Below are 16,345 nucleotides of genomic sequence, written 5' to 3'. Positions count from 1 at the left end.
TAAAAAAAAAATGTATAATGGTTAATCCTAAGTAAAATATTATTAATTTAATTTTTTTTTTTATTATTTTATAAATAAATAAATTAAAGAACGGGAATGAATTAAAAGTAAATTGAATTATTATTTTATTATATTCAATTGTTTTTAATTACAAAAATTATTCGTGTTTTTTAAGGATGAACTAATTGATTGTAAATAATAAATGGGTTAATTAAGCAATGATGGAATGAGAATTATATAATAAATTTCATAGATTTTAAATTAATTAGATAAATTAGTAAATAAAATAATACTTAAAAAAATAAAATTAATTTATAAAAAATAAGATTCCTAATTTAGAAATTCGATTAGATAATAAAAAATTAAGATAATAAGTGTAATAAAAATAATAACTAATGAAAAATATATTTATAAATATATATTAAAAAAAATTAAAAAAAAAACAATATAATAATAAAGAACTGATTAAATTAATTAATGTACACAAGAATTAAATAATGTAAAAAACATTATAAATTAAATTAGTTAAATTTAATTCAATGATAAAATACAATTAGTACATTATATATATATATATACATTTAAATAAACAATATTTAAAAATAATTATTAATATAAATATATATATATATGTAATATATTCATATATTTATATATATATTTATTTATATAATATTTACATATAAGGAAAACAAAGAATAAAAATTAAAATTTTGGCAAATTAATTCTAATTAAATAAAGATAGATTTACAAAATAAATTGATAAATATAAAAATTTGGAATCTAATTAAGTCAGAATTTTAAGATAATCTAATTCTAGATTATCTTTAGGAATAGATTAAAAGCAGTATATTTTATAAAAATATAAAGAAAAATTTGTTTATTAAACTATAACATTATTTTTATAAAAAGATTATAAGCACAATAAATAAAAATTTAAGACATGAAGAGGAATTATTAAATGAAAGATAATAAGAATTATAAAAAATTGAAAAATAATTAGATAATGTTGTAAGTATGATTATAGATTTTGATTAAGAAGTAACTAAATAAGGAATTATGATTAAAGAAGTTAAATAAAATGTTTAAAAAACAGTATAAACGACAAATGATACAACAAAAATAATGTAAGATACAAAAAATTTAGCAGATTAAAATAGAAATAACACGTAAAAAATAAAATAAAAATATGAAAATTATTTTTAAAATATAAAAAATAAAATATTAAAAATTAAATGTAAGAAATAATAAAAAAAAAATAAGAAAATATTATATTATATTATAATATTAATAATTTTATTTATTAAAATAACGCTTTATTTAAATATTATATAAAAAATATAGAACTTCTCTATGTATGTTAATAACAGTTATTATATTGATTCTTATTTTAATGGTAGTAGCATGAAAAATAATTGATATAAATATAAATATATATATATATATATTTAAATTTAAATATATATATATATTTAATTATTTATATTTATACATTAATTATATATATAATCGTTTTGGATTTTTATTTAATTAAAATATATAATATATAATATTTATAAATATTATAAATTATATTTATGAATTTTCTTTTTTCTATCATTTATTAAAAGATATATTATATGAACCATTATCATTTTAATTTAATTTAAAACTATCTAAGCTTAGACCAAATTTACCTAAAATAGTATTTCCTAAATCTTTTAACCCGCTTAATACTTCTTTTTTTTCTTTTCTTATTATTCTTCGACTTTTTTACTCATTTAATATATTCTTGCTTTTAAATCTTTGTCATTAGGATCAATTTTTTCTAATGCTTTCAAATCTTTTTATTATTATAAAGATATATTAAATAAATAAATAAATAAATATTTAAGAATATTTACCTTCTAAAGCATCTTCTTCTCTTTCAGTTTTTTCGAATGCTATAATTCTATTTAAATATGGTTTTTTGAAATTTTCATCAAGCTTTATTGATTTAGTAGTATATTGAATAACTGTTTCATAATCATTTTTTTTAAATAAGCTATTGCTAAATTGGAATAGCATATTGATTTTTATTTTGTTTCTATTTTTGGACAATACATTATAGCTTTTTCGTATTATTCTATTGCCTAATTTTTATTTTTATATTATATAAAATAAAGATTTTTTATTTATTACATCATCTAATAATTATTCTTTAAAGAATTTATTTCCTGCATCTTTATATTATAATACTTTTTCTAATGTCTTTTATTTATTTTTATTGGAAATATAATTTAATTTGTCTTATTTTTTGTTTTAATTACTTTTTCACTTTCTTATATTTATTATTCATCTTCAAAATTTAATTCATCATGCTCGTCTTACTTTAATTAATATAAAATAATTATAAAATATATATATATATATATATATGTATATATATATATATTGTTTTTAATTTTATTTTATATATCATACACTATTAATTGATTTATTGTCTTTATTTATATTGTTTTCTGTATTTTCGATATCTTAATTCATTTTTATTTTTAAATTTTTATAAATATATAATATAATTGTATTTAATTAATCTTTATAAAAATAATAATTTAAAAAAATTAATAATATTAAAAATTTTAATATAAAATTAAAATAATATATTTAAATTAAATATACATATATAATTATTTATATATATATATATATATATTTATATTATTTAAGATATCTAAAATTTAAAATTATACAAATAAATTTATTAATAAGATTTAAATAAGAGATATTTCATTTTTTTATTTTATTTTAATTATAAAAAATCAATAAAAAAATAAATATATATAACCTATTAATAATATATTTTATATTAAATAAAAAAAAAATCATATTTTATATAAAATATAAATAAGAAAATAGAAAAAATGTAAAAGGCAAAATAAAATTCACTTTTCATTTTAGATTCTGAAAATTTAAGTATTTTATTTTATAATTTATATATTTTTATATAAAATAAATAAATAAACAATTAAATTTTAAAAAGATGAAACTCCAGAATCTATTGAAAAATAAATAAACATAAATATTTTATAAAAGCAAGGCAATTTATGGAATTTATTAATAAAAAATAGATTTCAGATAAAATCAGCAGTAGATTAAACTGAAGATGTACCAAACAACATTTTCGAAGAGATAAAAACTAACAAAACAATAATAGAATAGAATAAAATAATAGAAACAAAACCAGAAGATAATTCCAAAATAATGGTAATTTAGTAAAAAAATACGTAAGAGTCTGAATATTTTTCCTCTACAATATTTGAATATATACTTTTTAATAAATTAATTCCCGAAATATTCAACGAAGAGTATTTTACAGATAATTCTGAATATATATTAATATAAAAAGTAAATAATATTGCAGAAATATATTTAAAAAAAGTAAATTTATATGTCCTTTTATATAATTTTTAAAATGAAAACGAAAGTGAAAAATTTATTTAAAAAAATTTAAAATATCAAGAGGAAATTTTTTCTGAAAATATTGGAAAAATTTAATTTTATAAAAGTCTTTATTGTATATAAGAATTGGGTGAATTTACACTTTTTGATTATGCAAATTATATACAAATAATAGAAAATGAATAATAAAAAAAAGAAGAAAAATTAATATAAGTATTATATATACTCTTAGATGCCATAATTAAAATAATTACTGGAAATACATATTTCGTAGGAAATATTAAGGCTAAAAATATATACTTAAAAACAAAAGAAAACTCATAAATATAAGTAATTTTTAACTAAATAAAAGAATAAAAAAATGAAAATTACTCAAAAATTATAGATAAAGAGTATTCTAATATCATTTCGAATGTCCCAAATTCGTCTGAAATAAGCTATTCAGAAATATTTGCTTGTTGTAGGGTAATTTAGGAAATGATAGATAGAGATGAGTACTATTTTTAAAAAAGAAATATTAACTAATTTATAAAAATATAAGAAAAAAAATACCCTTAATTGTTAAAAATATTAAGCTTTTTTTTAATAAAAAATAAGAATAGATTCATAAAATAGATTATTTGCATAGATTCAATTTAATAATTTATATGGAATTCAGTAAAAAAAGATTAAAGAGTAATTTAAATATAAAATAAAATTTAAATTTAGGATTTAATTAAAAATAGTAAAATTCATTTAGGAAATTAATTCTATAATAAAAAAAATAAAAATGAAATTTTAGAATAAGAAGATTTTTAATTTTCCTTTAAAAATTATTACATTTAAATAAAATTTTAGGATGCATTTTGCGATAAAGAAATAAAATATATAATAAAATTTTAATTATTTATATTATAAAAATATATACTTTTAAATAAATATGATAATAATAATAATAATAATAATAATAATAATAATAATAATGTTTTTTTCTAATGTATAAATTTACTTATTTTTGATCCTAAAATATTTAGACGTAATAAGGTTTTATAAAGGAATACTTATCTCATTTTTATTTAATTTTCTTTAAAGTTTTTTTTCAAAATAGAAAAAATTTTATCATATTTTAAATTTTTAAATTAATCTTCTCCATCTATTTTAAATGAAAATAATTTCGCTACTTCTCCTTCTAATTCTGTTCTTTTTTATTTTTAGGGAATTTTTCATTTACTTTCTTTTTAAGAATAAAATTCATAAAAATACTTCTAGTTAAGTTTCTAACATAGGGAATTTATTGATGATTTAATAGAAAATAAAAACTAAAAAAATCTATAAAACAATTAAAACTAAATAAATGATAATAATATAGATAATATTTATATACATCCAAATTTTTAAGAAAATGGAATTATACACAAATTTTTTTAAGAACTAAGAATTTGTTATGGTTTATTAGCATATTACAAAGCTTTTTTATTTACTTTAGATATTTAAAAATTATCTGATTTTTCTAAATCTATTAAAATTAAAGATTATTAACATTTGTTTATAAAAGTTTTATAAAATGAAATCTATTTTGCGTAAAACATGTATATATTCTTATAAACAAATGATCAGTTTTCCATAAATATAATCAAAGACAGTTCGTTTAATAAATAATAATTTCTAGTGACATTCTAAAATATTGAAAAGAATCTAAAAAAGATAGAAAGTATACAAGAAATTTCCAAAAACGATACAATCTTAAATTAAATATGTAATCTAAATATTCTGTAAACTTAAAACTAAATAATAATTGGTACAAAAATAAAGAACTACTTAAAATCATGAAATATATATAATATGCAAATAAATATATAAAATAATTATATTTATATTTATATTTTTTATATATTAATAATTTAATATTATCTTTAATTCTTTTATATTATTTTAAATATATTCTTAATTTATATTTTTTTAAGTAATAATAATATATGATATTTTATTATTAAAGAATTGAAAATTTTTTTTTTTTTTTTTAAGAAATAATATAATAAAATAATCAATGTAATTAAGCACATTTTTTGAAATCATAAATATTTTACTCATTATAATTTTCCACCTAAATTGTTGAATGTACAATACCCAATTACTTACATAATTTCGTAGCTTGAAAAAGACTTAAAGATGGACTATTACTCGTCAAATGTGCAGAAAGGGAGATAAATCCCGGATTTAAACTCCAAACATGTAAATCATGTACATCGATAACTCCTTAAACCTTCACTAACTAATCTTTTAAAAAATCATAATTAATATTATCTGGTTATCCTTCCATTAAAACTTTTATACTTTCCTTCATTACTGGTAAGGTAGTAAAAGTAACTACTATTGTAAATAAAATAGTAATAATAGGATCTGCTATATAGTAATCTTCTCCACCAAAATATACAAAAGAAGCTCCAATAATAACCCCGGCACTTTAAATAGTATCTCCTAAAATATGTATTTAAGCCGCTTTCATGCTCATATTTTTCTATTTCTCATCTTTTTATAAAAGAGATCTAGCGGAAATCTCAATTTCAGATAAAAGTTCTTCTTATTTTTGTTCTTCCTTTTGCACATTTCCTTCCAAAATTCTCATTAAAATAAGATTAAAAAGTAAACCACAAATAGATAAAATCATCATTGGAACTCCTTATATTTAGGGAGGATTCATTAATCTTTCTATTCCTTCTAAAAACATCCAAATAATTAATCCCCAAATAATTAATATTGAAAATGTAGCGCCTATAATTTCTGCCCTATGATAACCGAATGTCATTTTTTTATTAGCTTCTATTCTACTTACATAGATAGCAGTTATTGTTATGATAAAGCCAACAACGTCAGATAATAAATGGACTGCGTCAGTCATAATGGCTAATGAGTTAGATAAATAACCTCCGATGAATTCTATACACATAAATGAGAAAGATACACAACATACTGTCTTAAGGGCCTTCAGAGCAGAAGCTTTATTTTTTTGCAAATCGGGAGTTAAATATATTTTATCATTATTGTTTATATTTTATTCCATTTATATGATTTAGAGATAACGAGATGATAAATTGTTTAGAGATGACATAATAGAGAATGTTTTTATTTTTTGATTATAAAATATAAATATTTTTTATATTTATTTTAATTTATAAAACTATAAATTAATCTTTTAAATAAGCATAAATAAAAAAATATACTAATATATATATATATTTATATATATATATATATATATATATATATATAATATAATATTTTTATATTATATATCTATAACTTATATATTTTTTTATTTATATATATATATAAACATAATTATTTATTTATGTTTATTTAATATCTTATTTTTTTTAAAAATTTGTATTATTTTAAATAATTTAAATCTTAAATAATTTACATTTATTTTTTCTTAAAAATATATTTTACAATTTTTTTTTTATATTAAATGAATTTATTAATAATCTTATTTATGTTTTTATAAATTCATTAAATATATTCATTTTAAATTTACTTGCTTTATTAATCAATAAAAAAAGTGTCCTTATAAAAGTACCTTTTTTCCTTTTTTTTTAACATTATTTTTAATAGTTTACTAAATTGTTTAATTTTTTTTTTATTCTAAATCTTTAATTTAATCCCATTATTCATCCCATTCACCAATACTTATTTATGTAATATTTTTTTTTATATATAAAATAAATGTAAATATTTTTTTAAAGTAAATTATACTTTTTTAATTCTTGTTATTTTTCTTTTTCTTCATGCTTTTCTTCTTAATTTTAACATTTAGGTAATTCTAATAACGGATAATGTATTTCTTCACTTTTTTTAATATATAAAATATTACTTTTAATTATAAATATATTATTTACGTTGGTACAAAATCTTAAGATATTTTGATAAGTCCGTTTTATAAATAATAATCTCTATCGTAATGCTAACCATGAAATTATATTTATAATTATCGTTTTTAAAGATTTTTAGTTTCTTTTTCTTCTTTTAATTAACTCTACTTTTTGATAAGATTAATTTCATTTTAATTTCTTTACAAATTTTACAATGATAGTATATTTTACATATTTAACTCTACAAATATAACATCAGAATATGGTGGTAAAAAACTTAAATACCTATTAAATAAATAAAATGAATTTAATATATATAAATATATATATATATATATTTATATATTTTTTAATATATATTTATATATATTTTTAAAATAACTTTATAAATATATAAAATATATATTTTGTTATATATATTTTATTAATTTATTCTTTATTTATCAATTTAAAAAAAGTTTATTAACATTTAACTTTACATTTTCTATTATTATAATTTCATTTAATTAAAATAAAAGAATAATTTTTAAAAATAATATTTTTTTAAACTATTTATAAATAATATAATTTATATACTTGCATTTTTTTTAAAGTTTATTATCATAAATCTAACTTTAAATATTGATTATTTAACCATTTATATTTAAAGGAGGAAATTTATTTTATTTTTAATATTCTTCCATTATATATTTTTAATTAATTATATCTAAAAATATGAGTTATCCATTTGCTTCTTAATATATAAATTCTAAATCATTTTAGTTATTTTATAAATAAATTTAATCTATATTTGAAGAATAAAAAGATTATTATTCTTTTTTTTATTAATTATTTATTTTCTTAATAAATTATTATATTTTTTATTCATTTATTTCTAATCCCTTATTTATTTAATATATATATATTTAATATTTATAATTTATAAAATAAATTAAAAATATATATTACTTATTCTATATAAGGAATAAAGCTTCCATCATCTTAATTAATTGACTCTTGTAACAAAGCCATTAATTCATCTTTTTCTTTAAGTAAAACTTATTCATATATATAATTATCACTTGCTACTATAATTCTAGAAAATTTATATTCTTCTTATAAAGTATTTGCATTATATAGTTTTTATTCATCTTTTCTTTTTATTAATAATTGAAAATTTATTTCTTAATTAATTTGTTTTTATTCAAATATTTCTATTTTTGCCATTCTCAACTCTTCTTTAGGTGCATATTCATTACATAAAGGACAATACAACCTCGAATCAGCTTTTTTTTTTTTTTAATAATAATTAAAATAAAATAAATATAAAAAATGATATTATTTATACAAATATCTTCATGCCTCAAAAAGCAATGCATGCAATAAATATGCCCACAAGATGTTATTTAAGGCGCGACTATTTCATATGTTTTAGACATACAAATAGGGCAAGAAATATCATCAATAAAGGAAGGAACTATTACCTAAGTTACTCTATTCCATTCAATTTATTTATTTGGTTCATATACTAATCATATATACATTATTTTTTAATAATTATATATTTATTTTTTTAACGTGTATGATCTACTTAATCTTTAGTAATAACTAAACGAAATTTAGATTTTGTATATAGTCCTAATCTTTATTTAATTTCTTATTTGGATATTTTCTTCTTTTAATTTCTCATTTTTTTATAATTTTATAAATCATATAATTCATCATCATCTTCGTTCCCATATTAAAAACCTATTAAACCTATTTCAAATGCTTATTAAAGTTAATATTAATATATCTTTTTATTTTATTAATTGTTCTTTTCTTATAACTAGGTTTTTTCTTGGGTTTATTACATCATTTGTTGGTTTTTTTATTTTTTTTAACAACAATATAACTTTGTAAAATTATATATAATAATATTAAATATATATAAATTTTTAAAATTTATTTATAATAAAAAATATAATATATAAATTAAAATTCTGATTAATATATAATATTTATTTCTTGAAATAAGATATATGCATATATTAAATTAAATCATAGTAATAATTTTTTGAAATTAAATGTAATTTTAAATTTGAAAATAAAATAGATAAAATAAACATAATAAATTTAAAAAAAGTAATAATAAAATATATATATTTCAAAATACAAATTCTTTAATAAATTTCTTAAAATCATTATTATTAAATTTATTTTTGCATTATTATTAAGCATGTAAAGGACAATAAATGCCTAATTATAAAATATTAATATTATCAATATCAATATTATCTTTTCCTGTCAACATAGCATCGAAAAGTATTTAATTAGTATCTGAAATTTATTATAAGAGACATTAGTAACATACTTTATGTTAACATACACTTAAAGTTAAAGATTTATTATTATCTTAACACATCAAAAAATAATGATATATTTTAGAATCATTATTAGCATTTAAATTTGTTTTTTCTTTATAAATAATATCTTATTGATTAAAAATATTTTAGTTTAATATTTTGCTCTAATTTTTACTTTTTTTAATTTTAGCAAATTCTGTTTTTACTTATTACTATTCTTCTTGTTATTGTTATAATAATTATTTTATATATTATAATTTTATTATTGTTATTAATAATTCTTTTAATATTATTTATTATTTTATTATTATTAACAAACATTACTTTATTATTACATATCCATATTAAATATTTCATTTCTTAACTTTTAATCATTTTAAAGTAGTTGAAATATTATTTATAAAGCATTTTATTAATAAATTAAATCTTAACATTTAATATTAATTATATTAGAATAATTTTCAGTATATTATTAAATAAGCTAAAGAGGAAATAAATGTAGTATTTATTTTTTAAAAGATAAAAAATTATTTGAATTAGTTTCTTAAAGTTTTATAAAATCAGAAAATGTTTTGTCTACAAATTCAATTATGATTTTATTATTTTCAAAAATAGGTCTTTTACTTACAGAGTAATTATTAATTAAGTCTTTTATTTATTCAGTAAATTTCACATCATATTATTAAATTTTACTTCTAAATAATTAATTATTAATAAACTAAACAAAATTATCTTCATTTAATTAATATATTAAAGGAGAAAATTATTTTTTATTTTATAAGTAATAATATTATTAATTTTATTAGTAATAAATACCATCTAAATATTATATTAAATTTTAAACCTAAGCAGTTGTGTATGGAGATAAATTTAAATTTATTAACAAAAGTAAAAAATCATCTTCATTTTCACTAAGTTAACTTATCTATAGGTCATTTATTTAGCTTTTTATTAATAATTGTATTTAAGATATAAGTTATTGAGATAATCTTATGTTTAAAAATTAAAGAAGACTAATAAATTTTATTGTTTATTATTAAGGAATACTAATAGATTTATTAACTAAAAATTCAATAAATAATTTTAAATTCTAAATTTTGTAATTATTAAATTTAGTTAAATCTAAATAATTATTATTAATACCTTTAAAAAAAGTATTTTCTAACGAAATTCTTTATAGCAATTAAAAAAAATTTTCATTTAAATATAAAATTCCATCAATGCATTTTATTGTTAAACTAATTTAATTATAATCCTATGATAACACTTCTTAAAATAATTTTATAATTCTTTATTCGCCAGCTTATTATATATTAATATCCAGTTATTATTAATTAAATAATAGAATGAAATGACAATCTAAAATATTTCTAATAATATTACTTTGAAATATATATAGTTTTACATAATGTTACATTAAAAAAAATATTATCATTTTTATTTTTATCTTAAATGTTTTTTAAAACTTTTAAAGCCTAATAAAACTAGATTATATATCAATATTGGGAAAATATTTTTATATTTTAACATTATCATTATTTAACTATTTAATATATTAATCATTCACAATATTATTATGTTAACTTAAATTACAAGTATTAAATCGTATATTCTAATTATATATTAAAAAATGATTTATATTATGATAAGAATTAATTTAATACATATTTTTTTTGTTCTTAAATAATTTTATATTAATATATAAAAAATAAGAATATATATATATATATATTATATATATATTTAATTTTTATTTTTATTTTTTTAATTTTTTTTCTCTAAAATATCTTTTTTAAAAATCTTTTTTATTATATTAATATATATTATATATTTAACATATATGTTATTTGTAATATTATTTTATTATTTAAAAAATTTATATTTATAATATATTTTTTTTAATTTGATTTAAAAATAAATAAATTTAATTTATTTTTTACAATAAATTATTTTTATAAAATTAATAGAAAATATTTACAAAGCAAAAATTTTTTTTTTTTTTATTCCTTTATATTTACTTTTTTTATTTTATTAAAAAAGAAATGTTATCTATCAAGTTTTATATAATTTTCACTTAAATATTTTCCTATGAAAGTAATAGCAATACTCGATATACCTACAATACATTTTTCTAACAAATTAAAAGTAGCTTTTATATTTATAATTTTAAAAGCATTATTTTCCTTTAAAAACTATAATTCAGAAATAATTTAATTATACTATAAAACTAAATCATTTAAATATGATTATATATCTATATTCTGTAAATTTTTAATTTCTTAATTTATTTTTTAAATTGCCTTAGAATATATAAAATTCGAAGATTTAAAATCTGATTCAAAGTATTTATTTTTCAGTCTACATATATCTTAAACAATAATCTTATTTTAATTTAAAATAAAATCATGTAAATCATACATGCTATTGATATAAGCCCCATAATAAAATATAATTATCAATATTATAAAAACTAAGCATGTATCGAAAATTATTAATACATTAATATATTCATCCATCTTAAATATTTCAAAAAATTATAAAGCTATTGATATTATTCCAACCATTCCCATAACAAAAACTCCTTAAAAAGTATATTATTGTCTAAATTCATATTTCTTACCATATTCTTGACATACTTATCGTAGTAATAACCATCCTTTTAAATTTAATCCTTTAAAAATATTTATTGTAGGGAATATTTTATCTGAATCTATTGATTTTATCTTTCTTGGAGAAATTAAAAAAGCTAATTATTCCATCATAAAAACCTTTCATTTTAATAAAAAAATTATATATATATAAATATTTTTTATTTTTTACTTTTCTTTTCATATCTACAATTCCAAAAATAATTTCATGAAATGTGTTACATTGTAAGTAATGTAAAGTTGACAAAAAAAGTAATAGAATAAATAATCCTAAACAATCTTAAATTGTATTAATAATATATGCTTATTTATAAACTAAAATATAAACTATTTTTATAATGCTATACCCTAAACTTAGATATCTTATACTTTTTATTATTGAACGATATTTTATTTAAAAAACTTCAATAAATTCTCTTAATATTCCAAATCCATAAAAAGTATACATATCGTTTCCATTAGATCCTATATATTCAGGTTGAAATTCGCTTTTTTAAACATGATAAATTCTTAATTTTTCACAATTATCATTTAACTTTTTAATAGTTTTAATATCTATATTCATAATAAATTCTATATAAAATAAGCTTTAATCTATATCGAAAATTCTAAGTGCATATTATATTTCTTCATAAATATTCTTTTTTGTTTATATATATATATTATTATGAAAAAAAAAAAAAAATAGATAATAATTACTTTATTTGTTTAAAGTTCCCAATCATCATGAAGCAATTCATATGTAATAATATCAAGATCATAATTATTTTATTTTAAAGATTATATTTTCATAGGGTCAAGAGTTGCATAATTAATACATTTAAAATAAATATTAAGAAACTAATAAGTAAAAAAAGTAATAATATCAGAGCTAATAGAAATAATTTTTGGTTTAAAAAATACCAAAAGGATTAGGACTGTAAAATTTATAGTTTATTAAATTTAATTTTTATAAACATATTTATTTTTTCCCCAAAATAAAAGATTTCTAGGAAGACCTTTTCCAAAACAAAAATATAATAAAATATTAGAAGAAGGCCCAAAAAAAATATAATATAATATATGATATATAAAAAACTCAAAAAAAATAGACCAACGAAATTTCACGAAATAATTTTTAATTGAATTACAGTTTATTTTCAATCTTTTTAATTATTTATTTTTTTTATTTTAATAATCTTATTCAAAATATTCTTCGATATTTACTTAGGTAAAATAATCTGATAAACTTTAATTCATGCGTGATTATCTACCAGTTATTTATAAATTATTTATTATTTCTATTCTATTCAATATTTCTATTTGCTCATGTGTTTATCTTTTAAATATTAATTAATCACTATTCATTTTTTCTTAATTATTAGTATTACTAATGGCTTTTTCGTTTTCATTTACATGTGTTTTTGTTGATTCTATTAAAGAGTCACCTTAAAGTTAATTTATTTATTATGTTACTGATTTTTTTTAATCGAAATTTATCTGTTCAAAGACTTATAAATTTTCTTAAAACATTTTAATTTTATAAATATATAATTTTTTATATTTATTTTAGTGAATTTTTATATGTTTTTTTAAATATATAAGATTTTTATTAAATTATAAATTAAATTGATTAAATAAATTTTGTATATTATTTTTTTAATAATGTGTTTTTTTTTTTTTAATTATAAAAAAGGACTAAAATAAAAAGACTTATACCTTTTAATTATGTAAATTAATAAAAAAATTATTAATAAAAATAAAAACATAATATAAACAATTAATATATTTATTTTAAATTTATTTCATTTCTTTAAATATATAAAAAATATGATATTTTTAATTATATATTTTAATAAAGTAGTTTTTATAGGAATATTATTTTTATTGTATAATGGAAATTAATAGAAATAATTAATAAATTAAATTAAATTTAATTAAAAAAAAAAAAAAAAATTATTTCTTTATTATTAAAGAAAAAAAAAATATTTAGAAAAAAATTTAATATAAATTAAAAATATTTTATTTATTTTTTTTAAAAAAAATAAGGAATTAAATTTAATAATTTTTAATAAAAAAGAAAATAATTATACAAATAAAAAAATTAAATCTAAGGAATTAAAAAAAAAAGATATTATTTTATATAAATAAAAAAAAAAAAATTAATGATTAAATCAATTATATTTATAGCAACTTGTGTCTCTTTCAACAGCAAACAAATCATCTTCCTAATTATTTAATTCTTCAATTTAATCTATTAGTTTTTCTCCCTTAGTTTCTTTTAAAGGAATAAGACATACAAGTCCGGCAATTCCAATAAATCCTAAAGGAACCATAGATGATAAATTAATTCTTAAGCATATTAGTTTGACATATGGTGCGGCTGTGCTACCTTTATTTATATTTTATTAAATTTAAATAATATAATATATATATATATATACATATATAAATATATATATTTATATAAATATATATATATTTATATATAAATATATATATTCATATATATATTATACCAATAGTTCCTGCAGATGAACTAAATCCTAAAGCTAGGTTTCTAACAGTTGTAGGAAATAATTCTGTAATATAAATATAAATAATAGACCATACAAAGCAAATAACGAATCTAATTATCTAAAATAAAAAATAATATAAAAATATTATTATCATCTTAATCAAAAAATAAAAAATATAACGCCAGCAATAGTAATTTAAAGTAATTTTTAAAAACAAATTTTATCTCCATAACAACTATCAGGTATCTTAATAAAACTAAATGAAAAGAAAGTATAATTACAATCAGTAATCCAATAAAACTAACACGTTTCTTTAAATAAATGGAATAAAATAATCTAATATTTATAAATTAATATATTATAAGTTCTATAAAAAAGATTTATATATAATAATAAATATATATATATATATTTTTATATATATATATATATAAAAATATATATATATACATATATATATATATAAGTATAAATTTGTACTTATATTTTAAAATTTAAAATCATTTGTTATGCTTCTTTTTTATTTCTATATATATATTAAAATAAATTTATTTTTTATATTTATAAACTATTTAAAAAATTGCGAATAAAAATTACTTTTTAATATTACTTATAATGATATATGAAATTAACTCACAAATTCCTATAATTATCGAATTTATATAAATATTAAATCCAACAGATGTTATAGCGAATGTAATTCCATAATAAATCATCTGCATTGTCAAAAATACAATTGCACAGCATATATTTTTAACTCTCAAACTTTTATATTTAAATAAATCTATAACAGAATAAGAATTATCTTTATTATTTTTAATTACACTTTATAATATATCAATTTATAATTGTTTTTTTTATTAACTTTAGCTATTTTATTTAAAACAGAAAGTCCTTTTTGATTATTTTATTCATGTAAAAATTTTGGTGACTCATAAATTAAAAATGCACCTAAATTTAACAACGCTATAGGCACAAGAAAAGTATATAAAATCAAACTTCTCCAATAAGGCATAAAATAGGCTATTAAAACTAGGTAACACTCTCCCAAAGCAAACGCTACTTAAACCCCTGAAGATGTATATTCCCTAAATTTGCCCAAAGAATGCTCATTTAGGAATGAAAAATGAATCGTAATAGCCGGATTAGCCCCTAATCCTTACAAGAAAAGTCCAATAAAGCAAAAAACAAGGCTCTTATTAGTCACAGCAATCAATACAGTACTTAAAGTGGCAATAAGCCAGCTTATAATCAATGCTTTTTTCCTTCCTTTATTATCCGCATACCAAGAAAAAAAAAAAAACCCAATTAAACTTCCCGCATAAGTTAAAGAACTCATAATCGTATATATATAAGATCTATTACAAACTAAAGGAGGATCATAATAAAAAATAAGGGAGTTTTCATTATACTTTATATAATCTATAAAATTCACCTAATTACAAACCCAATCATAATTGCATTCTTAGTTAGATTTTTATCCTTTACAATCATATTCAGGATCCATAAAAACGAAATTAGATTACAATAAAATCATAGCAGTAAAAAACCATTATAATGAAAACCATAGAAAAGCACGGATTTAATACCAATTGGCACCGCCTACT

The 16,345-nt window shown here is 15.7% G+C and overlaps 3 protein-coding genes across 3 annotated transcripts, besides 37 other annotated features; all 3 read right to left on the bottom strand. All coding sequences in view use genetic code 6, as the record gives it.

The window, feature by feature from the left end:
• Positions 1-279: 279 nt before the first annotated feature.
• Positions 280-325: a microsatellite.
• Positions 326-612: 287 nt separating this feature from the next.
• Positions 613-676: a microsatellite.
• Positions 677-1,172: 496 nt separating this feature from the next.
• Positions 1,173-1,224: a microsatellite.
• Positions 1,203-1,236: a microsatellite.
• Positions 1,204-1,262: a microsatellite.
• Positions 1,263-1,418: 156 nt separating this feature from the next.
• Positions 1,419-1,508: a microsatellite.
• Positions 1,422-1,486: a microsatellite.
• A 29-nt stretch (positions 1,509-1,537) lies between the features above and the next one.
• Positions 1,538-1,579: a microsatellite.
• A 17-nt stretch (positions 1,580-1,596) lies between these two features.
• On the bottom strand, positions 1,597-2,046 carry IMG5_197840 (hypothetical protein; the record flags this gene model as incomplete). The annotated part of the gene is made up of 3 exons (XM_004024151.1): positions 1,597-1,676; positions 1,757-1,822; positions 1,884-2,046. 3 exons carry the CDS (start codon positions 2,044-2,046, stop codon positions 1,597-1,599), a joined length of 309 nt encoding a protein of 102 aa, XP_004024200.1.
• Positions 2,047-2,375: 329 nt separating this feature from the next.
• Positions 2,376-2,413: a microsatellite.
• Positions 2,414-2,556: 143 nt separating this feature from the next.
• Positions 2,557-2,598: a microsatellite.
• Positions 2,567-2,606: a microsatellite.
• A 28-nt stretch (positions 2,607-2,634) lies between these two features.
• Positions 2,635-2,680: a microsatellite.
• A 1,662-nt stretch (positions 2,681-4,342) lies between these two features.
• Positions 4,343-4,383: a microsatellite.
• Positions 4,384-5,423: 1,040 nt separating this feature from the next.
• Positions 5,424-6,460, bottom strand: IMG5_197830 (hypothetical protein; the record flags this gene model as incomplete). Its single annotated transcript, XM_004024150.1, has 1 exon — positions 5,424-6,460. One exon carries the CDS (start codon positions 6,458-6,460, stop codon positions 5,444-5,446), a length of 1,017 nt encoding a protein of 338 aa, XP_004024199.1. The 3' UTR covers positions 5,424-5,443.
• A 162-nt stretch (positions 6,461-6,622) lies between these two features.
• Positions 6,623-6,731: a microsatellite.
• Positions 6,624-6,750: a microsatellite.
• Positions 6,626-6,774: a microsatellite.
• Positions 6,775-7,249: 475 nt separating this feature from the next.
• Positions 7,250-7,290: a microsatellite.
• Positions 7,291-7,573: 283 nt separating this feature from the next.
• Positions 7,574-7,640: a microsatellite.
• Positions 7,575-7,676: a microsatellite.
• Positions 7,579-7,638: a microsatellite.
• Positions 7,579-7,701: a microsatellite.
• A 372-nt stretch (positions 7,702-8,073) lies between these two features.
• Positions 8,074-8,130: a microsatellite.
• A 20-nt stretch (positions 8,131-8,150) lies between these two features.
• Positions 8,151-8,190: a microsatellite.
• Positions 8,191-8,776: 586 nt separating this feature from the next.
• Positions 8,777-8,821: a microsatellite.
• Positions 8,822-9,135: 314 nt separating this feature from the next.
• Positions 9,136-9,217: a microsatellite.
• Positions 9,138-9,204: a microsatellite.
• A 278-nt stretch (positions 9,218-9,495) lies between the features above and the next one.
• Positions 9,496-9,525: a microsatellite.
• A 291-nt stretch (positions 9,526-9,816) lies between these two features.
• Positions 9,817-9,901: a microsatellite.
• Positions 9,817-9,905: a microsatellite.
• Positions 9,823-9,903: a microsatellite.
• A 451-nt stretch (positions 9,906-10,356) lies between the features above and the next one.
• Positions 10,357-10,404: a microsatellite.
• A 747-nt stretch (positions 10,405-11,151) lies between these two features.
• On the bottom strand, positions 11,152-15,242 carry IMG5_197820 (major facilitator superfamily protein, putative; the record flags this gene model as incomplete). The annotated part of the gene is made up of 8 exons (XM_004024149.1): positions 11,152-12,360; positions 12,413-12,880; positions 12,940-13,080; positions 13,636-13,667; positions 14,414-14,611; positions 14,739-14,856; positions 14,919-15,074; positions 15,219-15,242. The coding sequence occupies 8 exons, from the start codon at positions 15,240-15,242 to the stop codon at positions 11,152-11,154; spliced, it is 2,346 nt and encodes a 781-aa protein (XP_004024198.1).
• Positions 11,307-11,335: a microsatellite.
• Positions 11,372-11,400: a microsatellite.
• Positions 11,402-11,485: a microsatellite.
• Positions 13,509-13,543: a microsatellite.
• Positions 14,641-14,737: a microsatellite.
• Positions 15,120-15,203: a microsatellite.
• Positions 15,243-16,345: the final 1,103 nt, after the last annotated feature.

This window comes from Ichthyophthirius multifiliis (assembly GCF_000220395.1).
Source record: "Ichthyophthirius multifiliis unplaced genomic scaffold scaff_1120509251407, whole genome shotgun sequence".
NCBI classification, from domain to species: Eukaryota; Ciliophora; class Oligohymenophorea; order Hymenostomatida; genus Ichthyophthirius; species Ichthyophthirius multifiliis.
The sequence above is the reverse complement of the archived record's forward strand: the minus strand, read 5'-3'. Positions and strand labels throughout refer to the sequence as shown.